The sequence below is a fragment of the Stenella coeruleoalba genome (genome assembly GCF_951394435.1).
Source record: "Stenella coeruleoalba genome assembly, chromosome: 15".
In the NCBI taxonomy this organism is placed as follows: domain Eukaryota; kingdom Metazoa; phylum Chordata; class Mammalia; order Artiodactyla; family Delphinidae; genus Stenella; species Stenella coeruleoalba.
In genome coordinates, this window is record NC_137161.1 from 87,548,991 (window position 1) to 87,574,565 (window position 25,575).

The 25,575-nt window shown below is 61.5% G+C and overlaps 3 protein-coding genes across 9 annotated transcripts in view; 2 read left to right on the plus strand and 1 right to left on the minus strand.

Moving 5' to 3' along the window:
• CHLSN (cholesin) overlaps positions 1–14,774 on the plus strand; it is a 109,699-nt gene extending 94,925 nt beyond the window's left edge. For 2 of the 7 annotated variants that reach the window (XR_013831484.1, XR_013831485.1), the window contains 3 exons: positions 1,119–1,283; positions 1,876–4,474; positions 10,302–11,644. Coding sequence is in view for 3 of the 7 variants with exons in the window: in XM_079943881.1 (XP_079800007.1) it covers positions 1,119–1,283; positions 1,889–2,032 (309 nt within the window). In the remaining 4 variants the exon portion in view is untranslated. Of the gene's footprint in view, positions 1–1,118; positions 1,755–1,875; positions 4,475–10,301; positions 11,645–14,753 lie in introns of those variants that run through there. The other 5 variants (XR_013831486.1, XR_013831487.1, XM_079943881.1 and 2 more) reach the window with 5 other exon arrangements.
• On the minus strand, positions 5,233–14,278 carry CYP2W1 (cytochrome P450 family 2 subfamily W member 1). Its single transcript, XM_079944589.1, is given in 9 exon segments — positions 5,233–8,491; positions 8,619–8,700; positions 8,703–8,762; positions 9,099–9,283; positions 9,370–9,378; positions 9,381–9,507; positions 9,929–10,269; positions 11,896–11,948; positions 11,950–14,278. Coding segments are annotated over 9 exon segments (1,158 nt in total). The 5' UTR covers positions 12,054–14,278; the 3' UTR covers positions 5,233–8,294.
• A 4,858-nt stretch (positions 14,775–19,632) lies between the features above and the next one.
• On the plus strand, positions 19,633–23,691 carry COX19 (cytochrome c oxidase assembly factor COX19). Its single transcript, XM_079944277.1, has 3 exons — positions 19,633–19,777; positions 20,438–20,553; positions 23,469–23,691. The coding sequence occupies exons 1-3, from the start codon at positions 19,696–19,698 to the stop codon at positions 23,547–23,549; spliced, it is 279 nt and encodes a 92-aa protein (XP_079800403.1). The 5' UTR covers positions 19,633–19,695; the 3' UTR covers positions 23,550–23,691.
• Positions 23,692–25,575: the final 1,884 nt, after the last annotated feature.

Below are 25,575 nucleotides of genomic sequence, written 5' to 3' on the forward strand. Positions count from 1 at the left end.
ATCGGAGCCCCAGGCTGGGGGATGCTGCCTGGGCCTCCTTCCCCAGGACCACCCCCCACTCCTGCACAGCCCCACGCCCACTCCCCACTGGGCCAGCTCAGGGCACCTGCCCTCCTCCCTGTGGCCCTCGGCTTTTGAAGTCAGTGTGAGTCACTTGCTGCTTTCGAAGTGGACTTGCAGTCGCCCCTGTTTTTAGCCCCATCCTTTAACTCTCGCTTCCAGCAGCGCCCACACAGCCAGTTGTGGAGTCCCGGGCTTGGGGGCGGGGATGGTCTGCAGCGCGATTGGCGTTTCTCAGCTTGAGCTTCACCTTCGTCAGATCTGCTGAGTCACCGTCATTCATCTCCAGCCCCAGAACGTTGTCACTCTTATCTTTCCTCTGCTCTCTCTGTTCTAAGAGATTTATCTGTTATTTTTTATTATTTTTTAAATAAATTTATTTATATTTTTTTATTTTTGGCTGCATTGGGTCTTTGTTGCTGCACACGGGCTTTCTCTAGTTGTGGCAAGCGGGGGCTACCGTTCGTTGCGGTGCGAGGGCTTCTCATTGCGGTGGCTTCTCTTGTTGTGGAGCACAGGCTCTAGGCACGTGGGCTTCAGTAGTTGTGGCACACGGGCTCAGTAGTTGTGGCTCACGGGCTCAGGAGTTGTGGCCCACGGGCTCTAGAGCGCAGGCTCAGTAGTTGTGGTGCGTGGGCTTAGTTGCTCCACGGCATGTGGGATCTTCCCGGACCAGGGCTTGGACCCATGTCCCCTGCATTGGCAGGCGGATTCTTAACCACTGCACCACCAGGGAAGCCTGATTTCTCTCTTTAAAAATGTATCTGCTTACTGTTGATTTAGTGGCATTTCAGGAGGGCGTGAAAACTGACGTCTGCCAGCCTCTGGAACGCAAGCCGGAGTGTGTGGGGAGAAGAGCGGGGGCCAGCAGAGGACAGCGGGCTGGCCGCCCTTTCCACCTCCCCCAGCCCGTCGTCCTGGAGCAACTCCTCGGGGCCCGGCCTGAGGGTGCTGAGGGCTGGACGGTCCCCTCGCAGGCCCGGGGCCCGCAGTGTGGACATCTTGCATCTCCACGCGCCACCCGCCCAGCCCTGACGAGTGTTCTCTGCCCCGTCCAGGTCCCCGACGAGCACTTCTCCACCTTGCTGGCCTACCTGGAGGGGCTCAGGGGCCAGGCCCGCGAGCTGACGGTGCGGAAGGCAGAGGTGCTGATGCGGGAGCTGGACGAAGCGGGTGCAAGCGCCGACGCCCCACTGCCGGGGAGAACCCAGCGCGTCCGGCAGGTGCTGCAGCTGCTCTCCTAGCGGGCGGCGCGGGGGTGCGGGGGTGGGGTCCCTGGCCCTCCTGGCCCCTGACCCTTGTAGGGACCACTGCTCTCTCCTGATTTCTTGGTCAGAAATTGTTTATAGGGGATGACAGTTTTAACCCCTTCACAGCAGAACGCAGTCACTCTGAAATAAGCTGCCCTCCCAGTGGCCCTCAGGCCCCCAAGGAAGTTGCTTATTCAGGGAAATGCCTGTTTTTGTCCCAGGGGTGTCTTAGACGCCCGCTGTGGTCCATCCGTGTGGGGGCTTGGCCCCCACGGGTCTGGCGGCCCCTCGGCGCCGGCCGCCTGGCCACCTGCCTGCGCTCACCTAGGGGCCCGCGCTGTGGCTCATCCGTGTCGCCTCCCCCCTCAGGCAGCCACGGCTCCGCTGGCCACTTCCAGGGAAAACCCGGGTGTATTTTCAATAAAAACCGGCCTCTGGAGGCTGTGGCTCTTGTCGCGTGACTCGTTCCCTGCCTGTGGGGCGTGGGCTCCGTGGCCTCCCGGGACGGCGTCCCGGCGAGCCCCTCGTGTAGTCTTCTGGCTGCAGGCTGACCCCTGCTCTTCAGGCCATGTTTCCAGGTGTCGGCAGGGGACACGCGCTGCCCTCCCGCACCTGCCCAGCCGGGAAGCACCTGCTCTGTCCCCCATCCCCGGAGGAGCGCGTGCGGCCAGGCCGTCTCCACAGACAGTCAGACGTGGTGGCGGGTGACTGTGCAGTTTTGAAACTCTCCACCGAGTCTGTGATGCTCTGCCCCTCGGGCGTGGTCAGCTTCCAGCCTGGGAGACGCATGGGCACCACGTGGCTTCGAGGCTCCCGTGATGGGGTGGGGGGAGCCGCCCCAGGTGACCCCGAGTGAAGCAGAGGGGCCCGAGCCCGGAGTCCTGCTCCGGTTGCGGGTTTGTGAGCCACGTAACCAGGGGGCAGTAGGAAAGCAGAGTCCGAGAGATTGCGTCACGTGGGCAGCTCTGTCGTGAATTCCATGCTGACAGCCCGTGAGTAACGGGGGCCCTTTATTCCAGAATGAGGTCCCGGGCCTTCCTGTGGCCACTCCTGGCTTGGCTGGGCCCCGACCGTGGCCCTCGGGGATCTCGCCTCAGAGCAGCATCCCCAGTTCAGTTCAGTTCAATTCAGTGTCTGAATGGCGGAGGTGGGGGTGGTGGCCCGAGGGGGGGTGACCCGAGCCCAGGAGGGCCACACGTCTCGAGGGCCCGGGCAGGTCCCTCGCTGACCACTTGGGGCCTTTCCCTCTTCTCACCTGTGACCCCGGACTCAGGGTCACGCCACCCCACGTGGCGAGTCTCGTCCACGCCGATGTCTCATCTGCTCCCCCCCATGAGGGGCTGCTGTGCTGCTCCCTGAGGGGCCTCTGGCCTGCCCCCGCCCGCTGGGCACACACGCACACACGTCCAGTTCTGGGTGGGAGCCACTGGCCAGGCACCTCCTTTGGCCTTGCAGACCTTGGAGACGGAGTGAGGAGGCCCAGCCCTCCTGGAGGCCCTCAGGTGAGGTGAGGTCCCCGACGGGAAAGCACCCTGTGACGACGAGCCATCGCGGTTCTGCAGGTAATCTGTGGATGATGCCGCCGCCCGGGTGCCAGCCTCACTGTCCCTAAGCTTTGAGGCATTTTAAAAACACGAGAAATAGACGTACAATAAAGGAAGGTCCACAGGACACAGGGAAGGGGCAGGTTCTCTTTAAGGAATCCGGGCTGAGACATAGACGTACAGTAAAGGAAGGTCCACAGGACACAGGGAAGGGGCAGGTTCTCTTTAAGAGATCCGGGCTGAGAAATAGACGTACAGTAAAGGAAGGTCCACAGGACACAGGGAAGGGGCAGGTTCTCCTTAAGGGATCCGGGTTGACTGATCAAGAACATAGCTCTGGGTTTCCTGGCAGCCAAATCGAAAAGGGAAACGTGGTGGTACCGGGTCCTCATCTGCTGTTAATGGGAAACGGCCCAGGAGAGCCAGGCGCTCCCCTTGTGCACAGAGGCTCTTGGACACCGACTTAGGCGGCTCCCGTAGGGTGTGCAGTGCCGTCCTCTGCGGCGTCCCCCCGGCAGAAGGCACAGGGGAGGTGATGCATCGCTTGGTGTGGGACCAAGCTCAGGGTGCAGGCGGTTCCTGGGGTCCCTGTGTGGTCATAGGTGGCACTCTGATGGCCCCAGGGGTCAATTGATGTGGAGGGACTGAGCCTGGTGGCTGCACAAGGGTAGTAGGCTCGCCGGCCGCCTTGTCCGTCCGTGGGCTGAGGAGCATCTCCCTGAGGGGGCAGGTGGAGCTCCCCCACCTGTTGTGGGGGGCGTCCCGGGCGTCCGTCAGGTCAGCGGCCACGGCACCCCGAGGGATCAGGATGGAGCTGGCGGGGCTTTTTCTGAGGTGCGGCCAGGCTCACTGGCCTGTCAGAGCCTCAGCCCCCCGCACCCTGGCCCTCCGAGGAAGCCACCGCCACGGAGCCAGTAGTTGTAAGGTTATGGCTGAGAAGCAGGTGTTTCCTGTTGGCCTCGCCTGTGGGATGTGGGGACTCAGCTGCTTCTGCACCCCCAGGAGGTTCGCGTCCACTTTGGGTAAACTGGTGTTGAGTGTGTCCCGTCGGTCCTGTAAGGATACAGTGACCAGCCAGAGTGTCCCTGCACGGCGGGAAGGAAGCTGGAACGGAGGGGCCTCGGGAAGTTAGACGCCCGAGCCGGGACCCCTGCCCCCAGTGTGCTCTCCCCCACCACGGGTTTGCCCTGCGAGGTGGGTGGCGGCCACGCAACACTGTTGGGTTGTGGACTCACAGAAGAACGTCTCCAGTCAAAGCCCCCGCAGGCCCGGGAGCTGAGACCGCAGCCTGTATGTCTGTTCTGGAGGGTTCGCTTGTACTTTAGGGCTGATGCGGTGTGGCAGGGGCCAGCCCTGGAACCAAAGGCAGATCTGGACCAAGAGCCACCCGCCGGCCCCCAGAGGTTCCCCCTCAAGAGGCTGGGGCACTGCAGCCTTGGGAACACACTGTCCAGGGACTGACCAACCCACGTGAGCCCAGTCCTCACGTCCAGCCCACCTGCCCCCTCCTGACCCACGATGCCCGGGGGCCCTTGATGGACGTCTGCCCGCGGACGCTTCTCCCAAAAGCCGCACAGCCAGCGAGAAGCAGGATCTAAAGCTTGGCGTGTCCGACGAAGGGTGAGCAGTTACAAGGCGCTTCATCCGTAGGATGGGCCGTGGCTGAGCCCTTAGGGGGAGGGAACGGACGCATCGCGATGGGCCTTGAGGACATGATGCTCAGTGAGACAAACCCTTACAGAAGGACAAACACTGTGTGATTCCACTTCTGCGGGTCCCTGGAGAGACAGAAAGTAGGCGGTGGGGCCCAGGGCTGCGGGAGGGGGAGGGGAGCTGGTGTTTAATGGGACAGAGTCTCAGTTTGGAAAGACGAGAATGTTGTGTGTGTGGATGGTGGTGACGGTTGCTCAACAGCGTGAACGAGCGAGATGTTCCTGAACTGGACACTGAGAAGCGGGTAGGACGGTAAATTGTGTGTTCTCTCTGTTTTACCACAGTAAGAAAAATACTTTAAAAAATGAAACAGGGCTTCCCTGGTGGCGCAGTGGTTGAGAGTCCGCCTGCCGATGCAGGGGACGCGGGTTCGTGCCCCGGTCCGGGAAGATCCCACATGCCGCGGAGCGGCTGGGCCCGTGAGCCATGGCCGCTGAGCCTGCGCGTCCAGAGCCTGTGCTCCGCAGCGGGAGAGGCCGCAACGGTGAGAGGCCCGCATATCGCAAAAAAAAAGAAAGAAACAAAACCAACAAAACCAACTAGAATGTGAGATGACTGACCCGTCAGCTCCCACCCAGGGGTCGATCTGCACACTGGGTAGGGGGGAGGGCTTCTGCCTTTCGGCAGGGGTCGGGGGCAGCCCCAGGGGCCAGGCAGATGTCCACTGTCCCCAGTTCCTAGTCCCACCTCCCTCGCTGAGGAGCTGAAGAAGCTTTCAGACTGTCTGAGTCCGGCAGGCGGGTCCAGGGGTTGGTTTCGTGGGTCAGACGACAGACGTCAAACTTGGCAAAACGTGCTGCGTTCGTGTCGACATAAAGCGGGGAAGGGATCGGTTTCCCCAGAGGCCAGGTGCTCTCGGCTCTCCTGGGCCCCAGCCAGCTGGTCCGGCTCTGGCCATTTCAAGGCGGGGGCAAGGGGAGCCTGAGAATGGAGGCCTGGGTCCCCTGCCGAGAGAGGGTGGGGCCCAAGCCCTGGACTGGGGGGGACGAGGGTCTCGCTCACACCAGCCCTCTGCCCAGTGCCCCACAGATGTGCATCTGGACTGGATTGACTGCCCCCTGGGGTGGGAGGCGGAGATGCTCTGGGGCAGGTGACGAGCAGCCCACCGCCTGAGGGCGCCGAGCCCCCGCCTGACGTCCCAGGCGCGTCCCCCAGTGAAGCCCCATCCTCGCCAGAGCCTCGGCCCAGGAACAGGGTTCCCCAACTCCCAACGCCATGCACGGACACCCCGGGGTCACCGTTGTTCGCAGCTGTGTCTCTGCCCGCCGGCGCCCCGCCCCCTCAGCTGCGTTCGAGCCGCCGAGGCCACCTGTGGGGCCGGGCTGCCCCGAGCAGCAGCGCGTTTGTATTTTTATTTATTTATTTTTTAAAAGTTTATTTTATTTATTTTTGGCTGCGTTGGGTCTCCGTTGCTGCGCGCAGGCTGTCTCTAGTTGCGGCGAGCGGGGGCTACTCTTCGTTGCGGTGCGCGGGCTTCTCATTGGGTGGCCTCTCTTGTTGGGGAGCACGGGCTCTAGGGCGCAGGCTCAGTAGCTGTGGCGCATGGACCTAGTTGCTCTCTGGCGTGTGGGATCCTCCCAGACCAGGGCTCGAACCCGTGTGCCCTGCCTTGGCAGGCGGATTCTCAACCACTGCGCCAGCAGGGAAGTCGGAGCAGCACATCTTTAAATCCTTTTCTGCCAGGATCTACCCCTTCCAACCCAGCAGGACGGCTTTTCAAATTTGTTTTTGGCAAATTAAAATAACTGCCGTAAACCGTCAACCAACCAACCAGGTTCTTTTGAGAAAACTTAACATCACCTTTGAAAGTGGTTCGTCTTGTCACCTATTCTTGTAAGTTAGAAAATAAGCGCCTTAGCTTCTGGGTCCTGCACCTGGGCCCAGTGGGATGTCCCAGGAGGTGCCGCGGCCACGGTTCCTGCTCTGGGTCCACGGCAGGGAGCAGGGGTCTTGCGATGGCGATGCTAGCATTTTCCCTCCTTACAGCCGTACCCACCTCATCCCACCAGGGCCCGCTGCCAGAAAGCTGAGTCTCTTCCCACAGCAGCTTTGGGCCAGTTCTGTGGCCTCCGGAACGAAGCTTGGTACCTCGGCTGTGCCCTGGGTGAGGCGGGCTCCCTGCGCCCCGCGTTCAACGCCAGGTGTTCCAAACCGACAAGAAGAGAAGGACAGTGAACCCTCGCTGCCCTGCCCCCAGCCCCCTCCAGGGATGTGGGGACCACCCTCCCCTTCCCGGGCCCACTGTGACGTATCGTGGCCACAGCCCTGCCCTTCACTATTAGGAAGCTTCCCCTCCCCACACCCCACCCCCTGCCCCAAGATCTGCGTGCTGACTGGTGCGTCCTGGGTCGTTCCATGTGAAGCCCCTGGAGGGTCACAGGGTGGCTGGCACTGGAAGCCCTGGGCCTCGCTCTCCCAGCCCACCCTGCTCACCAGTTCACATCCCAAGGGTAGCCTCCCCACGTGGTCACTGCGACTTAGCGCGGTCCCAGGCTTTTCAATTTGCACTCATCTGACACTCCCCAGTGTCCGCTCTCCAGGAAGGCCCTCTGGTGCCCAGCTGGGAACAGAGGCTTTTCCTGTGTGCCCCGAGCCCTGTGCCTCCCTCTGGTCCAGGCGGCAAGCTCCGAGCTCCAGGAGGGTGGAAGCCACGGCTTGTTTGCCCCCGTCCAGCTCACGGACAAGGTGTTGGGAAGGCATCGGTGTGATCTCAGCACCTTGTGCAGAATCCGCCAGCATCGCTAGCCTCCTGCCACGTCCCGGGCCCGGCCCTCCACCCACCGCCAGCTGGCCCCTCTGTGCTCTTCCTCGGAGAGGTGACCTCCACGCAGACACAAGGAGCCGGTTCATGGGGAGGGTCTGGGGGCAGATGTGGAAGAGGAGTGGGGGGTCAGAGTGGACCAGAGAAGAGGCTTGTGGAGGCGGCCTCCCTGCAAACTCCTACTCATCCTTCCCACCTGAGCCCCGCCGTCGCCCTCTGGGTGGCTGCTGCCCCTCAGCTAGCTTGTCTTCTGCTAAGGGCGTCTCTGTGGTGGCCCCAGGGCTCAGGGGCCTGGCTCCAGGGGCAGAGTGCTGCCTGAGCACGGTGCCCGGGACCCCTGAGAACGGGGTGGGGTCTGCAGGCAACCCGCTGGACCCGGGGCAGGGCCGGGCACGGCACAGAGCAAGCGGGAACGCTGGTCTGAGGCTGGCCTCTGGGTGGACGTCATCCCGGGGCCCAGCAGCCCCTGCCATCTGCCTGCATCCCCAGCTGCAGGTGGGTGGCACCTCTGTGCCTGGCAGGTGTTATCTGGCGACACTGGCCCTGCTGGGGAACCAGATGGGGACAGTGTGGAGGGGGATGCAGGAGGGAGCAGCGGGGAGCTGCGGGGAGGCCTGTGAGGATCTGCTGCACCCGTGGGGGGGCGCCCTGGAGGGTCTGCAGGGGGCCCAGGTGCAGACAGGCAGCAGCGATGTCCTAGGGTGTAGGGATGGAGGGAGGAGGGAACCCAGCTCTGCCCTGTGGTGTAGGGCCTGGGAGAGGCAGAACGGGGTCAGGCCTGGGTGGGGCTCTCAGGCCGGGGTTGGGATACGCAGCCTGTGGTGGCCACGGCAGAGAGCCCAGTGGGGGGAGCCATCCGTCCTTCCATCCTGTCTCCATCACCTGCCGAGCACCCCAAGCTGGGAGTGACTCAGACCCTCCCCGGCCCTGGGACTTTGTCCCATAGTCAGGCCAGGCCTCTCGTGGTCAGCGCCCCTGCAGCCTGGGCACCGCACACAGGGCCTGGGCCTGCGGCCGCGTGGTAAAGGCCAGGGCGGGCATGGTGCCCAGGGTGGCGGTGCTGAGGCCGGGTGGGGACAGCAGGCGGTACCTCTGCAGGAGGCCTGAGAACAGCAGGAACAGCTGCGACCTGGCTAGGCTCTCCCCGACGCAGATGCGGCAGCCTGCGGGGGACGCAGGGTGCGGGGTGGGTGCCGGAGGCCGTGGCGGGGCGGGGGGAGCCCTGCGGGCTTGGGACCCTGAGCTCTTGAGGCCCCGGGGACCAGGCCGCCGCCCGCGGGGCTGTGGTACCTGCAGAAAAAGGCAGGAAAGCCGCCCGCTTCACGAAGCGCCCGTCAGCGTCCAGGAAGTGGCCCGGGTTGAACTGGCGGGGGGGGTCTCCCACTGCGTCTTGTCCAGGAGCACGGAGCTCAGGAGGGGCACCACAGGCGTTCCCTGTGAGGGGCGGCAGGTGGGCAGATGGACGCCCCGTCCACCCAGGCGGCCCCAGGCGGGGAGCACAGGGAGGGGGCCCTGAGGGGGGTGGGAAGGCAGGGCGGGGCCTGGCAGGGATCTGCTGGGGGTTCGTGCTTAGCCCCAGGGGACCCCTGTGGTGTGGCCCCGGGTCTGCTGTGAGGGGCTGTGCGGCCGAGGGCTGCCCCCCGATGAACCACCCGTCTCCTGCCTCCTATGGGGAGCCCTGGCATCAGGCACCTGAGTCCCTGAGACCCCCAGCCCCATCTGCCGTGAACGAGAGGAACAGGTCCGGGGTGGGGGGCCTGGCCCTCCCACCTTGGGGAGCAGGTAGCCGCCCAGCTGGGTGTCGGAGGCTGTGCACCGCGGCACGTGGGGCAGGAGGGTGATGAAGCACTGGACCTCATGCAGCACGGCGTTGGTGTAGGGCAGGGAGCGCTGGTCCTCCAGCCGGGGGGGCCGCCCGGGCCCCAGCACTCGGTCCGGATCCTCCTGCACCCGGCCTGCGGGCAAGAGGGTGGGCGCGAGCGTCCCGGGGAGCCTCTGCCCCTCGGTCCTGGGCCCTGCGGGAACGGGCTCACGGGCTCACCCTGCACGCCGGGTGCTTGCCCATCAGGAGGGCGGCCCACTGCAGCGTGGCGGACGTGGTCTCCGTGCCAGCCATGACCATGTCCAGGGCACGGGCCACCACGTTGGCTTCGGCAAACAGGCCCTCGGGGTCTTTCCCCTGCAGAGGTGGGTGGGGCTGGGCTCAGCTGGAGGCTGGCTCCATGGACCACCCCCCCCAGCCCCAGGCTCAAAAAAGGCATAGAAGACAGAGGCCTGGCGGGAAGGATAGCGCCAGGATCCACCGAGCACCTACGGCATTCTGGGTTCCCCGCGGCCTTACAACCGCCCCATTTCACAGATGGGGAGACTGAGGCTTAGAGAGGCTCCGCACCAGGAGGTGGAACAGTATGGCGTGGGGCCAGCATGGCTCCCTCCCCAGCCCCTCTCCTCCTGGGGGGGGCCCCAGCAGGCCCCCCACCAGGAGGTGGAGCAGTATGGCGTGGGGCCAGCATGGCTGCCTCCCCAGCCCCTCTCCTCCTGGGTGGGGCCCCGGCAGGCCCCCCAGGTCTCCTGGGTGGCGGGGTGGGTTTTGCCCACACCTGGCCCTGCTGGATCAGGGCGTCCAGGTAGCTCCGCACGGGCCCTCGCCCAGGCGTGGGGGGCCGCCGTGCCTCCAGGAGGTTCCTCAGGATGGCCCGCACCGCCTCCACCTTCCGCAGGACGGGCCGGTGCAGCTGGAGGAGGGCCCCGAGCCAAGGGTAGATGTTGAACACCTGGGGGCAGGGGGCAAGACGGCGTGGTTGGGGGGTGAGGGCACAGGCGCCACAGCCCCACCTGGTGAGGGGCGGATCCGTGCTCCAGCAGCTGTGCTCACCTGTCCGGGGTCCCCTGGCGCAGCCCCAGACCCCAGGTAGAGGTGCCACAAGGGGGCACCTGCTCCCTGCTCACGGGGCCCCTCTCTCACCCTCCCAGTGGGACCAGCAGCCGCAGGGGCTCTGATGAAGTCGTCTACCTGAGTGCAGGAAGGAGGGGCCGCTTGACAGGTAACACCACTGGGGGTCCGTGCAAGTCACAGCAGGAGCCTGCCATCATGGCCCCCCCGTTCCCCCACCCACCAAAGCGGGGAAGACGGAGAAGGGCGAGGGCTGCCGCTGTGGAAGTAACTTTGAATGTGCTGGGTCATTAGAAAAACGGGGACTTGCAAACTTCAGAGTTTCAGCTCACGACGTCGTGAAACGGGGCTCACGGCACAGCCTGTCTGACACGGTTGTCAGCCGCCCTCTGACTACACTCGCACCGCCGTGTCCCCCAGAATGCGAGCCATCACACGGGGCACAGGCACGGGAGACCACGGAACATTCTGTCTCCCTGGAGCCCCCGACCCTCTGGCCTCCATCCTCCTGGGGCTCCCTGGCGGGACTCGGCCAGGCTACTCTCGGGCGGAGGCCACATCTTCCTGCCCGTCCGAGCCTCCTCCAGCCGCAAGGGATGACTTAGAATCAGGACCCAAGCCATGAGTGCCCGCCCCACGCTCACGGGCTCGGGTCCCGGAGAGACGGGGCTGAAAAGTACACGTGAGCCACGTGCCAGCATACGTGCGTACCCTGCCTCAACGTGCGTGCCTGAGCACGTTATGGTTAAAACTGGTAACGGGGGCTACAGATGACAACAGTTACCTTCTGGAAAGTGAAATGGCGTAGCCCTGGGGGTTCTGAGAGCCAGGATGGATCCCTGGGATTCCTGAGGCTGAGGGAGGACCCCCGGTTCAAGGGCTGGGGGCCTGGGGGACATCGAGCCCCATATCCGGGGAAGAAATGCCCGGGTCCCACCCGCACCTCTGAGCAGATGCCTCTATTGCTGACGGAAGGTGTGGAGGCGGCGGCGAGGACCCCTGCCCCTCGTTTCCCAGGAGCACGGGGGACTGGCCTGGGGTCGCGTGGCCGGTGGAAGCGCGCCTGGGGCCTGCTGTGCTGCTTCCCGAGGCGGCAGCTCGGCTCTCCCTGCCCCCACCCAGCAAGCGGGGAGCAGCGACCTCTCACCTGCAGGCCGGGCGTCCCCCTGGGGGCCACGAGGCAGCCTCGTGGTTGGGTCCTGGAGGCACCCCAGCCAAGTGATCATGGGAGCTGGAGCTCAGTGGAGGGGGCAGTGGGCTGGGTGATCCCCGAGGGCGGGGCCAGGCCTGTGCCTCTGCTTCAGCGGGTCAGCCAGCTCGAGGTGGGCGAGGGTGTTCAGCCTCCAGCCCCGGTGGGAGGAGCCACACCCAGCAGGCGTCCCACGAGGCCCCCCCAAACCTGGTCCTCCTGCAGGCACTCATCAGAAGCTGCCTTCTCCGGTGAGCCCTCCGGGCCTGCCACTTCTGGCCCCCTGCTCCTTGGTCCGCCCATCCGCTTCCCTGTGGGGTGGAATGTCTTTCTCTTCCCCGAGGCGACGCGGGCACTTGGGCCTCCTGTGTCCCCTGGGCACGGACCTCCCACCCCACGGGGGTCCTGGCAATTGGGGCTGGGGTGCCTTCAGGGCCGGCAGGGGCCCAGGCGCAGAGCCCAGCCGAGCACGTGCCTGCCCTGACCCGCCTCCATCAGCGACTGGTCCTGCTGTGGCACACGCGGCAAACGTAGGCCTGACGAGGGGCAGCGGGCACGGCCCCGGGGGCCAGCGGGGGGCCGGGGAGGGGGTGTGGGTGCAGGTGCGGAGGAGCCCCCAGAGCCCCAGGAGCAGCAGGGCCATGAGGCCGGCGGTGGCGAGGCCCCAGCTCCCCTCCCGGCCGCCCTGTGCCTTATATGCGTCCCGGGAGCCCCACCCAGCCCACCACCCCAAGAATGTGGAATGAGCAGTTTGCAGGGGACAGCCAGGCGGCTTAAAGCCACAGGCGTGCGTGGTATGTTAGGTCGAGTCTGTGGCGGGGGCTGGTGGGGCCGGGGCCGTCTGGGGGCTCCGCCTTGCTGGGGAGCGCACAGCATGGCGGCCAGTCTGCTCCCCACAGGTCTCGGCCCCTGCCCGGTCTCCCCGTCAGAACCAGGGCTCAGGGGCCTTGGGCCCCGTCCTCCCCAGGCTCTGAGCCTCCCCCTGAAGGGCTCCTTGGCCTCTTCCAAACCCACCACCACCTGTGTTCGCCCAGCTCCTCTCTGCCTGGAGCCGGGGGGGGGGGGGGGGACACCAGGAGTGGAGCGGCCCACGAGGTCTGCGCAGCAAACGCCTCGAATCCTGGGACTTCAGAGGCCCCGGCGGAGAGCTCGCCCGAGTGGCGGTCTGCTCCTTGGTGGCTTTTCGAGCAGTGTCACCCAGGCAGGAGGCCCTGGCCGCGCCGGGACGAGGCGGTGGGTCGCTCAGAGGGGCCCACCCCTCAGGCAGGGCTGGGCGAGCCCCCGCCCGTCTGGGCTGCACTGTGGCCTGCTAAACCCTGGTGGCCCAGCTGGGAGGGGAGGAGGTGCTGTTTGGGAAACGAGCTCTGAGGGGTGGGAGGGCTGTTGGCACCTGAAATGGCTGGGCCTGCTCTGGGCCTCCCCCAACACGAGGCTGCGGGAACCACATCCACGCCCCTGGGCCCCTCACCCCGGGGCCTGTCTCCTGGGGCACCATGCGTACCCCTACACAAACCCCAGAGCCAAGGCAGCCTGAGGGCCCTTACCCGCTCTGAGCCCCGATTTGCACACCTCCCGTGACCGGGTGCTCACTACCTCACAGGCAGACCGTCCAGATACACAGCCGTGGAGCTGCAGTGAGGGAGGACCCCTCTCTGACTGCTAGGTCTCCGGATCATTTGGGCTGAGCGGCTGGTACCAAGGCCCCTACTGGATGCATAGGCTGGGGCTCCTGTACGCCCAGGACAGTTCACTTAATTAGTCCTGTGTGCATTTACTGAGTGCTTGCGCGTACCAGGCTCGGCCGGGAGCTAGGGCTACAGAAACGGGTGGCGCAGGGATCCTAAAAGGGCCCTCCCCGTGTGGCAGCGACTTTGCCACGGGAAGTGCCTTGGGTGTCGGAGCTGGAGAGGTGGGTCATAGGAGGAAGGGCATTCTCGCAGAAGAACAGCCTGTGCAGAGCCTGGAGGTCTGAGCTGGAAGGGGCGCTGGGAAGGCCCGGGTCATGGCCACGGGAGCCCCGCCCGGGTGACCGAGCGGGAAGGACGCTCGTGGTGGGAGGGCAGTGTGGCCGAGGCGCTGGAGATGGACGCAGGGTCCCTGTGGGGGGCCTCGAGGAGCAGGCGGCCCCCACAGTCGGACGGTGCCGCTGGGGAGGACGTGTCCAGCCCCCGACAGGCTGGCGGGGTCACCCAGAAGCAGGCTCAGCTGGGAGGCATCCCATCTAGCGCGGGGTGCGCAGCGGGGGAAGGTCACGGGCGGGGCGGAGCAGGGGGGTCGGCAGTGAGGCCCCAGGATGTGAGTGCGTCGGGTCCCAGGGAAGTGATTCGGTGGAAGATGGACTGGGGCTGCTGGTGTCGTCCTCCAACTACAGGGCAGGAGATTATCCTGGGGGAACCACAGGGGCCCCGGGGAGGAGGGAGGCCGGCGGGGCGGGGAGCTGGCTCGAGCCTCTGGAACCCGGTGGGGGGCTGGGGGAGGACTTGTGTTTTTAGGCTTCAAGAGTGAGTATCCGAGAGACAGAGACCACAGCCGATATGTATGACCTGTGACCTAGCCTTGGGGTCACTCTTGGAGGAGGGGAGCCAAGGTAAGGGGGAATGGATGGGGGAGGAGCAAGGTTCTAGAAGAGTCTGGGACAGGGGAGGTGGACGGTTCTCAAAGGGTCCAGTCCGAGCTTTCCGGGGCCCGTCCCCTGGGGCGCCCGCGCTGCTCTGTCTGCAGCGTCCCGGGGCCCCGAGCCTGGCAGTCCCCACAGGCGGGGGGTGGCGCCGGCAGGGCCTGCGGGCACCTCTCCGGCACCGCCAGCCCCCTGCCGCCTTTCCTCAGCTCACCTAGCGCCTTCTCCCCGCCCCACACCCTGAAATAACAACAATGACAATAATAAAATCCCTCCCTCACGCTCCACTCCTTTCGCAGACAAACTCCTAGAGAGAGCTGCTGCGCCCACCCGCCCCCCTCGCCCCCCTCGCCCCCGCCCAGCCCTCGGAAAGGGTCCTGCCAGCCTCCCAGCGACCCGTGTCACAGGCTCCGCCTGCATGAGGTCCAGGGGCCGCAGCAAACTGGGCGTTTGGACAGCAGGAAAGTGTCCTCAGCTGCGCGGTGGGTGTGGGCAGGGCTGGTTCCTCGGGGAGAGGCGGGGTGCTCGTCTCCCAGGTCCAGAGGGCTGCTGGCGCCCCTCGGCCGGCCCTGATCCAGGATGGCCTCATCTGGAGACCCTTCCCTTTGTGACACCGGCCTAGGCCAGGCGGGTACATCTCTTGTGGGGCCACCAGTGAAGCCACTACAACCTCCCACACAGACTGTGATGAATGTAGGTATTAGTTGGGATATTTGTCTATTCCAGTAGGTGATAGACACACACCAGCAAAGAATCCGGAAGTCCAGCAAGTCCCTCAGCAAGGTGAGCACCCTCCCCGATGTACCACTTCCTCGTGCATCCTTCAGAGATGCACCCTGTCGTGTACACGCTTTGTTTTTTTACAGGTTTATTCACGTACGGTAAACGGCGCATGTAAAACTATACGATTGAATGAGCTGAGATGCGTAGACACCCCGGGACCCTTCGCCACATTCAGGACAGTGAACATCTCCATCAGCCAAAGTCTCTGCATTTTATTTTTATGGTAACGATGTAGCCAGGACTGAGCGGGGGCCTCCTTCCCACTGTGTAACTGCTGCCTCGTCGGGCTGGGCCTGCCTGTCCGTCAGTCCGTCTCAGGCCCTTACGAACCTCCTGCTAAAAATGCCTGTGTGGGGCTTCCGTGGTGGCGCAGTGGTTAAGAATCCACCTGCCAATGCAGGGGGCACGGGTTCGAACCCTGGGCCAGGAAGATCCCACATGCTGCGGAGCAACTAAGCCCATGTGCCACAGCTACTGAGCCCGCGTGCTACAACTACTGAAGCCCGCGCGCCTGGAGCCCATGCTCTTCAACAGGAGAAGCCACTGCAATGAGAAGCCCGCGCGCCACAACGAAGAGCAGGCCCTGCTCGCCGCAACTAGAGAAAAGCCCACACACAGCAACGAAGATCCAACGCAGCCAAAAGTAAATAAATTTATAAAAAATAAAGTAAAAAGACCTGTGTGTCCGTCCCTGTGCACAGCTGCCCGGCTGCTGTAAGATAACTTCCTGGCAGCGCTACCCGAGCCAAGGGCTGCTTCTCGTCAGATCTGGCAACGTTCCCACCCGGGGAAGCAGCTGCACCCGCGATGCCCCACACCCCAGGTGAGGCCCCTCCTGCCTCTGCGTCTGCAGGACCTCAGGAGGAGCCGCCTCCTCCGGGTGTCCCTGGTCACCGCCGCGCCTTCATTTCCTGCCCCCCGATATCTGACACCAAATGCTGGGGGGTCTCCTGAGCTCTGCTCCAGGCCAGCCGGTCCCTTTTCTCGGCAACAAGAGTGATTTTTCAAGCTCGTGACCCCTGAACTTTGAGGTGGCGCCCACACCCTGGAGTCCAGAAGGGCCCCCTGCCTCTGCATTGCATCACCTGAACCCAAGGGTTCTGTGCCTGCTGGGACTCTTCATAGGGAAGAAACCCCGAAGCGGCTGGAGCAGGGCACTGGGTCGAAGGGCATCCCCCCGACATTCACACCAACCCAGAGCCTCAGAATAGGACCTTGTTTGGAGGGAGGGTCTTTAGAGAGGTCATCCTGCCCCTCGCGCAGTGACAGAGGCAGAGGTGCGGGCCACAGCCACAAGCCAAGGAGCGTGGGAGCCCCAGAAGCTGAAAGGGGCAGGAAGGACCCCCCCTCCGCTGGAGCCGCCGTTGGGAGATGGCCCTGCGACACCAGCCTCCAGAGCTGACAGGGTGTGAGTTGATGGTGTTTGCAGCCCCCTAGGCTGTGGTCCTGTTAGGGCAGCCCCAGGAGACCGTGGAAGCAGAGTTCAGAAAATTACCCCACTCGCAGAAACGAGGCAAATGGGTGACGTGTGTCCCTTCACGGGGTCACTGTCTAACCAGCCTGCCGGGTGTCGCTCGGCCCGGGAGGGTTGCTTTCTCTGACTTGCCATTTATTATCGACCAGGCCCAGGTGCCACGAAGCTGGAAGTTACCTTGCGGAAAATAGGAAATGTGCAGGTTATTTTCCCCCATAATCATGCAGGTGACTTCTGTCTGGCGGAGAAGATAAGCAAGGTTGTGGCTTTATTGTCCTGTTAAGACATTAACCTGACATCAATGGTAGACGTTACCTCCTGAGCCCAGCTCAGCAGCCTCGTTCCGGAGCTCCTTCTCTGACTGCACGTGGATCGGTCAGGGTTTGACATTCTTCTTTGAACCAGCCTTGCCATCTAGACTCGTTCACCTTGTTAACGGGTGAGATAAAATTCTGACACGTGCTCAGTATATGTTTGGCTGAAAGCCTTTTGAAAATGACACTTTGACAGCAGAATGTGTTAAAGTGGGAAGATCAGCTCTTCGTTTCAGGCAAGGGTAGATCCAGGGACCAGATGATGTTATTAGGATTTGGATGAATTCTCCTTGCTCTTGGGTCTGCTGGCTGCACTCTGGGGCGAGTCACGGTGGCCAGACGACAGCCGGCCGCCCAGGCTCGCGTCCTCCTAGCCGCAGTCCAGTGTGCAGTTCCACTGGCTCTGTCCTGGTGCTCAGGCAGAAGCCTGGGGATTGTTCTGGTCAGACCTGATTGGCCAGGCCCCCCGCTCGCCAGGGGTCGCCAGGCTCCTACTGGGGCTCAGGTCACACCTGGCCTTGACACCCGAGGTTCAGGGTGTTCCCTAGAGGGGTCTGGAGTTGCACACACCTGGCTCCACACTCAGCGCTTCCATCCACTTGTTAGCTGAGGCAGACGGCATGTTGCAATGACAGCACCCAGCCCATAAGTTCTTCATATAACTTGCCCTCCGCCCGTGGAGAGCAGGGGCCCTGCCCTTGAATTTGGGTGGGAGCTTGTGACCACGGCGGAGGCAATGCTGTGTAACATTTTTTTTTAAATAAATTAATTTTATTTATTTATTTAGGCTGCGTTGGGTCTTCCTTGCTGTGCGCACAGGCTTTCTCTAGTTGTGGCGAGCAGGGGCTACTCTTCGTTGCGGTGCACGGGCTTCTCATTTCGGTGGCGTCTCTTGACCTCAAGCCAAGGGGCTTGGCTTCTCTGCGTCTCTACGTGTGACATGAGGGTAATAATACCAGCCCAACTATGCTCATTCTACAAAAATATTTTTTTATTTTTATAGATTGATTGATTGGCCGCACCACATAGCGTGTGGGATCTGAGTTTCCCGGCCGGGGATCGAAACTGCGCCCCCTGCAGTGGAAGCGCGGAGTCTTAACCACTGGACCGCCAGCGGATTCCCTCTTCAAAAAATATTAACAGAACACCTACTGTGTTCTGGGCACTGTTCCCGGCCCCGTGACCCCACACGAAACAGCCCGGCGCGTAAGAGGGGTTCCAAAAACATTAGCTCCTTCCCCAATTTTCAAATCTGTGCACTGCTAAACATCTCCTACAAAGCAATAACCGCTTGTCAGGTACAGACATGTCAGTTAAAAGCTGGCCGTCACCTCCAGGTCACTGGGCCTCTGGTGCTTCAGTGGTCCCTCAGGGCTGCCAGACAGAGAGGTACGGGCAGCCCTGGTGGGGATGGGCTGTTCCTTTTACTGCTAAGTGGTACGATCTAGTCAAGTGGAAAAGTGCTACTTGCTGGGTAATAAAAGCTTCCATTGTTCACCAGCCTTGGAAACATATTAATGAATAACCCAGTGTGCGGCCCCTGGCCCCAGCGGTGTGAACGGTTGGTTGTTAATACGGCAGGAACAGGTACAATCTTCCTTTTGTAGTTTTAAGTGGGCCCAGAGCCCCAGGTCGACCAAGGCCCAGACAACGGGATGGGCTCTCCCTGCAGACCCCTGTTGTCGGCCCACAAACGTTTGGTGGAGCTCTGTGCTGGCTCTGGACAGAGAATCCAGCCTCAGGCACAGAGATCCGGTGGAGGGCACCACGGGTGGGGGGGCGGGCTTCAAGTGGGTGGAGGCAAGCAGATGCCTTCTGGAGGAGGGGGCACCCAAGTCAGCCCTGGAAGGGGGCAGGCCTGTGGGGGAGGGGCTGCTGGGACTGGCTGGCAAGCTCCTGACATTACAAGGGGCAGGGCCTGGGGGGAGGAAAGCTTGTCCAGAGGGGCCAGTGGTGACTCTGTGATGCTAAGGCCCCTCTGTGCTTACGTCTGGGGCCTGGCACACGGTGGGTGCCAGTGACTGTTATGCAGGTGGGGATTGGAGCTCAGGGCAGAATCACAGACAACAGGATGTGCTGGGCGGGCAGCCGCCCACTTTCCCCGTCACCCAGATGAAAGCCAGAGGCTCTGCCCGGGGTGCAGGGCTGGGAGGGGCTCGGCTGGGGAGAGCTGGGGTCCCCACTGGGCGCTTTCCCTGTTGTTACTGTTGTCATAACAACAATAATAAATGACCACCAGGGGCTTTCCTGTTTATGATGCATTTTTACTCTCTTATCTGTTGAATTGTGTCCCCAAATTCATATGTTGAAGTCCTAGCTCCCCCTACTTTAGAATGTGAACTTTCCGGGAACAGGGTCCTTGCTGATGTAATTAGTTAAGGTGAGGTCATCGGGGTGGGCCCTAACCCAATACAAGTGCGTCCTCATAAAAGGAGGAGATTTGGACAGTGACACACAGGGAGCTGCCACGTGATGAGGCAGAGATAGGGTGATGCATCCACAAGCCAGCAACCCACCAGCAGGGATGGGAGAGGCCAGGAGTGGACGCTCCAATCTCAGACGACTGGCCCCCAGAACTGTGAGAGAATTTCTGTTGTTCTAAGCCGCCCAGAGTGTGCACTTTGTTACGGCAGCCGCAGGAAGCTAACGCTCCTTCCTTCTCACCAGGCAAGCACCAGGATTAGGCCCTGGTGCCCAGTGGGGAGAAGCCCCTGCAGACTCTCGGGGATACAGAGACCCATAGGCACAGCCTGCAGGACCGTGCAAGTCTGCTGTGTGTCCTTGGGCAAGTTGCTGAACGTCTCTGAACTTCCATTTCCTCATCGTGAGGGGGTGACGGCTGGACCCTCTGCCGCTGGGTTGCCCTTAGGGTCATAGGGTCCCGCAGAGCAATTGGCGGAGGGTCCGGGCCTTTTAGAGCCCGGGGGTGGGGCCCTGGTGGTGAGGGCGGGCCCTATAGGGCGAGGGGCGGGGCCAAGCGACCAGGGGTGGCTCGCCGCTCGACGTGATCGGCGCTCCTGCGGGGGCCTGCTCGGCGCTCGGCCGGCCGTCCTGCGTACAGCGCGCGTCGCTCTTGGAGACTCCGGCCGCCGCCATCATGTCGACGGCCATGAACTTCGGGTCCAAGAGCTTCCAGCCGCGGCCCCCGGACAAGGGCAGCTTCCCGCTGGATCACTTCGGTGAGCGGGGCCGGTCGGGGCTCCCCGGCCGGACCGGCGCAGCTGTGGGCCGGCTCGTTGGAGCCGCGCGGCCGGGGAGGCACTGGCGTCTGCTCGCGGTGCGGGCGGGGCCGCTGAGGCTGGGTTCGGCCCGGCCGCGTCCGGTCCCGGCTCAGGGCCTCCCGCCGCGGCCCGAGGGTGGGCGCCGGACAGGGCTGGGCCCTCGGAACCGGGGAGGGGACGCGGAGTCCCGGCCTCCAGTCTGGGGCCGACGTTGCGTTGACAGGGTCCTTCGCGGGTGTGAGGCCCGCGGGGTTAAACAGGTGTCTCGCGCGAGAGCGAAGAACGCTCCTGATCGTCGCAAACTACGTGGAAACCAAGGCTTCGGAGATAGGTTTATGGATGGATTTTTCGTGTGCCAGCATTTTACTGAGAAATGTTAGACACACGCGGCAACGTCGGGAGAATCCCGCGTGAGCTGCCCGGCGCCGGCGCCTGGATGCCCTCCTTCTCCTGTACTTGCTTTCCCACTTGGTACATTTGCTTTTTCCAGTCTGTTTCCAGCGTGTTTCGGGAGGAAACCGGTTTTCAAAAGGGGAGGAGGGGTTCTGCCAGTAAGGCTGCGGGGCGGGCCTGTGATGTTTTCACTCTAAGAAGGAGACGCTTTTCTGTTCGTTACAGGGGAATGTAAAAGCTTTAAAGAGAGATTCATGAAGTGTCTCCGGGACAACAATTTCGAAAATGCTGTGTGCAGAAACGAGTCAAAAGAGTATCTGGAGTGCAGGATGGAGAGGCAAGTACATGCCAGCGGTTATTTATGGCTTCTCCCCCCTCCCGCGTCTCTGGCTAAAATGTTGATTCCCAGAGGCCTCAGTTCAGCTTGTGTTTCGGAACTGTAGGGCTGCTTGCCCGCGAAGTTGAGGCTTTTCAGAGATTCAGTTGTACTCCAAGTCGTTTAGCAAAATCACGGGAACCTTTTCTCCCGTGATAGCATTGGACGTGATTGCCCTCCTCCGAGTATTTTTTCTTCCCAAGTTTGGGGGCTACTGACATGTCATTCAGCTTTCAGAATCGCACATCGTAAAAATGCTGACTGAGTCGAAAGATTTGAAGATTTGTGGGTACACAGCTTATTCCTTTAAATATTTTTCTTGGAACAAAAAAGTATGTGCTCTGTTGTTTTGTTCCATGTCGGCTCAGAGCTCTTTGCAGCGTGACAGGCGAGACAGTGGACCCCGTAAGGAACGATGAACGACGAGTGATTCTTCCTGCCTTAATCAGAATTTACTGGATGTCACCTTTAAAGAAAACAAGAACGCTCTTAACTGATCTGTTGAGATTTTCCTTATAATAAGTACTATTGTAAACCTTCACGGGGAAAGTGTGTAACGTACAATTACGTCCTTGGGTGGGAACTTTTATTTCTGCCTTTTGAACCCTTCGTTAGTTCACTAAGGAGTCGAGTCATCAGAGGCCTTGTCTGAAGACAGGTTGACATAAAGCTGAGCCTCATTTTCATTTTCCCTTAACAAACTCAGACATTCCGCCCCAGGCAAGATCTGCTGTGCTTCTCAGGCCCCGGTGTGTTGAGGGCTGTCGGGGACACTGGGGCCTTTGAGGGGGACGGACCCTCAGGTGGCTTCCTGAGTCGCGCAGGCTCGCGGTGCTGGCATCTGACGACGGGCCGGCCCCGGGAGTAGCGAGTAGCGCATCAGTCGGATCTGCACGTTCCAGTCACTCTCTTTCATATTGATGCGTCTTCAAAACACCTGAACTTGAGTTTCTTCTTGGTGTGGCCACGCCTCCGAGACTGAGTTTGGAGCTGGTCTCCGCCCTGTGTGAGGGTGTGAGCAGGTCGCCCGCCTCCCCGAAGCTCGGGTCACCGTCCCTGGGTCAGTCATCCCTGGGCCAGCACGCGGCCCAGCAGCTCCTGCGTGAGGTTGCTCGGAGGGTTTGGCTGGTTGGGTCCCAGAGCAGCTCCTGCTGCCTGACCAGGGCTTCCAGGCAGGGCCAGCAGAAGCGCCCTCTTTTCCCCATTTGCCCCTGGGAGGGAGCTGCCCGCGCCTCCATGTGGTGGCCCCTCACCCAGCGCAGCTTTTGGGCACCATCCTCCCTGGGCCGCTGAGGACGTGGGGAGACGGGGACGCGGCCACCGCTCTGTGGGTCCCACGATTCAAGTGGCTTCACTGGTTGGTCAGGCGACGTTTGGATGAATGTACGGGGATGTATGTGTTTCTGACTTGGTCATTTATTTTGACTGGAGACTTTCAGTTTGTTTTCAATGAAAATCCTCAAACGTACAGAAGCAGAGGATCGTCTAGATCTCCATAACCATCACCCAGATTCAGGATCAAGGTTTTGCCCATTTTGCCCTCATCCATCACCCTTTTTAAAGCCTCTTTTCTCCTCCTCTTTTTTCCTTTCTGCCGACATTCCAGACCTTATTTTGCCCCTACCTACTTCACGTGTGTCGTTTTAAAAACCAGGCCGTGGTAGGGTTTGCAAGTCGCCTCACGAGGACTCGTGAGGACAGGGCGTCAGCCTGAAGTGGACGTGTCTGCGACTTAGGTGGGGGCACGTTTTCTCACAGCAGCAACTGTTAAAATTGGGGTTGCACTGTCGGCAGAGACCCAGCAAACACACGTGTGATCCCCGACCTCAGGTCCGGTTCCCGCCTGAGGCCGGGCCTCCTGACCGGGTGCCAGAGGGTAGAGCACATGGTCCTGGGAAAGCCCTCTGCCCGACCCAGGTGCGGGCAGGTTCCCTCTGGAGGCGCCGTCTCCTGGCCTGTTCCAGCTCCCAGCGACGCCATGTCCTCAGCCCGAGGCCCCTTTCTCCACCCTCACGTTCCACAGAGCTGCATCCGGTCCCTCCTCTCTCCTCTTTACATTTTTTCTCTCTGACCAGAGCTAGCAAAGTTTCTCTAATTTTAAGGATTCATGGGATTAGGTTGGGTCCACCTGGATAATCCACGGTGGTCTCATCTCCAGACTGGCTGATTGACGTTATTTTCATCTTCAGCCTTAACCCCCCTCCCGTGTAAGGTCGCACTCACAAGCTCTAGGGAATAGGGTGTCCTTTGGGAGTCGTGGTCCTGCCGACCGCAGTGGAGCTGACAGTCAGTTGTAAGAGCTGTCGGCCAGTTGTACTCTTTTGGCAAAGGTGTGGGAAGGTTTATCATTATTTGCCTGTTTTGGGTTTAAGGAGTGTCTTGTGCATCCCATCACTGTACAGTTGGTTTAATCTGCTGCCAGGTTAGATTGTGCCACCTGGGGTTTGCGATTCTGGGGACATCGTCTTAAGGACTGTTGCTGGGCCACTGGGTTTCGTGCGCATGGCAATCGGGGGCAGGTAAAGGGGGCAGGAATGGAGGGACTGCACCCCGGAGCTGCCAGGCTCTCCTTCACCCCTGCACCTCAACACGCTCTGCCTCTGGTCTCCTGCTGGCTGTCTAGGCGGCCGGCCCCGCGAGTTCCGGGGCCACATGACGAGGGAGGTGTGGCCGGGAGCACGGCGGGGCTCCTCTGTCCCGGCCTCGGCTGCTTCCTGCCCCTCGGGGGTGCAGGGCTAAGGGTACTGCTCGGGGTCTGTTCCCAGGACGGAGTGGTTGGGGGTGAGATGGTGGCGGGTGCCCAGGGCCTACCTCGGCCCCGCGTGGACAGGGCTTGTCCTCCCGGCCACCCTGACAGCTCTCACTTTTCCTTTCAGGCAGCTGATGGTACCAGAACCCCTGGAAAAACTGGGATTTGGAGATTTGATAGATGGAAAGTCAGAGACAAAATCGGAACCGTGATGGGAAGAAGCCCGCAGGGCTGTGTGGGTTGTCCGATGACCTGCCGCCCCAGCAGCTTGCTTGTAGGTACCGTGGCTCAGGAAGGGGCTTTGGTGACGCCCGCGAGGTGCCACTCGAAATAAAGACGTACACCCCTCCCTGATCGATGCGCCTCGTGGCTGGGAGATGGCTCGTCTTCTGAAACTCCCAAAGGGATTCTGGAAAACCGTTGTCCCTTTTAGATCCCATTTTCCCCCAGGAGTGTTAGGTTTTATCTTTAAGTTCAGGTGTGCGATGGGGCTCCCGGGAAGGTGAGGTGCCGGATGACGTCCGCCTAGTGAGTGGACACCGCAGGTTCCTGTGAGACGCTGGATTCACATCACGGGTTCTGCGTGTCTTTTCAGTGCAAAAGTGATAAATGTTCACGAATTGTGGTCTGTCATGTAGACAGAGATTATCAGGAAAACGTTTCCTAGCAAATGCGTTTCTCTTTGTACTCATAAATATACGTGCCTTTTCTTTCTTTTTTTCTTTCTTTTTGAGGATAAACTTGGAAGTGGGAAGCAGCCTGGCTTTTGATTTTTCTGACTTCTTGATTTTTTTTTGCTGATGCACAAACACCACGTATCTTTCTAGTCCAGGGGCATTTTCTGATTTGGATCAGACGATACTTGTTAAACTAGATGGTTTAATTTTAAGAACTCATTTGCTGTAACTGAGAAACAGAACGTCCCCCCGTCGATCGATGTGCACAGTAGCCTCCAGTGCTTTTACTCCGAGGAAGCCCCTGAGACGGCAGCCATCCCTGCTTCCCGGCCAAACGTGGTCGGGGCAGCGCGTTCCCGCTGAGAGCTGCCCAGGGCGCTGTCAGGACAGACCTCCTGGGGGTGCAGACCCCGCAATGGCGTTTCTAGGGCGCCTTGTCGTGTGGGCTCAGAACCACAGCAGAGCCCCCGGACTTGCCCTGTGGACTGCCTTGCCCGACCCCCCCAGTCAGCTGGCTTTTGTCCCAGTGTGGCCAGTGCTGGGAGGATCCAGGTGTGTCCCCGCTGGTGGGGACAGCCGGCCCTGATCCCCCCCTTCTTCTGCCTGGCAACCCAGGCCAGGCTCCGGGAAACCCTCGTGGTCTGCTCCTCGGCCGTGTCCAGTTCTCTGTGTTGACGTCCCTCTGCCTCGGTCCTACGGTGATGGCCATACGGTGATGGCCATACTGATGGTCCCTCTGAGGCTGGTCCCATCTCCACGGGGCTCCCCAGCACCAAGGGCTTCATCTGTGGTTTGTCACTGTTCAGCATCGGCTCTCTGTCTGTGCTTCTAATTGTTCTGCAGGTGGTTTTCATATTTTTAGCTAGTTTATGAAAAGCCGTGGTTTCTATCAGCAAAGTGAGGCACGAAAATATTTTGTGTTTTCCAACAGTGCAGCGTCACACACACACAAGGTTATTTATCGCAGCATTGTCTGCAGTTGGAAAGCATTTAGAGACGGGGCCCTGGGCGGCCACAGGAAGGACTGGGGGAGAGAGAACGGAGCGCCCCGCGCTGCCCCAGGGTGGCTCACCGTGAGCGGGCTCCGAGAGGGAACCAGGGCCCAGAGAACGTCGTGGTGAGAGAGAGAGAAGGAACCAGCACAACACCCGCGTGCCTGAGCAGCAAGAAACTACGGAAGGCAAACTGGAAACCAGTGAGGATGGTTGCCGACAGGTGTGGAGTGGGGGGCAGCTCTCTGAGTGCTTCTGACTCGGAGCCATGTTCTTATTTTCTGTGCTCAAAAGATAAACCGGGACGTGGGGGGGGCCACGTGGGACAGCGGCAGTGACCCCGAGCCCAGCCGTGTCGCAAACGCTGACTCTGCCCACGGCAGAGGGGCCGGTGGGACGGGACTTGTCCAGGTAGCTTTGGAAAACAGTGTTTTGATTAAAGCTAGAAACAAAAAGACGAGATTTGTACCCTGGTTAGTATGTTTGTTCTTCATGTGGACAGTGGTTCTGAGGCTGTGAATTTTAAGGTGGAAAAAGCTGGAGCTGTGCTGTGGGTGATGAGAGCCGGG

Excerpts from the sequence above, each read along its gene's own strand:
- COX19 (XM_079944277.1), top strand. The coding sequence starts at position 19,696 with ATGTCGACGGCCATGAACTTCGGGTCCAAGAGCTTCCAGCCGCGGCCC. Across the intron at positions 19,778-20,437 it reads CTTCCCGCTGGATCACTTCG|GGGAATGTAAAAGCTTTAAA; the intron begins GTGAGCGGGGCC and ends TGTTCGTTACAG. Across the intron at positions 20,554-23,468 it reads AGTGCAGGATGGAGAGGCAA|CTGATGGTACCAGAACCCCT; the intron begins GTACATGCCAGC and ends CCTTTCAGGCAG.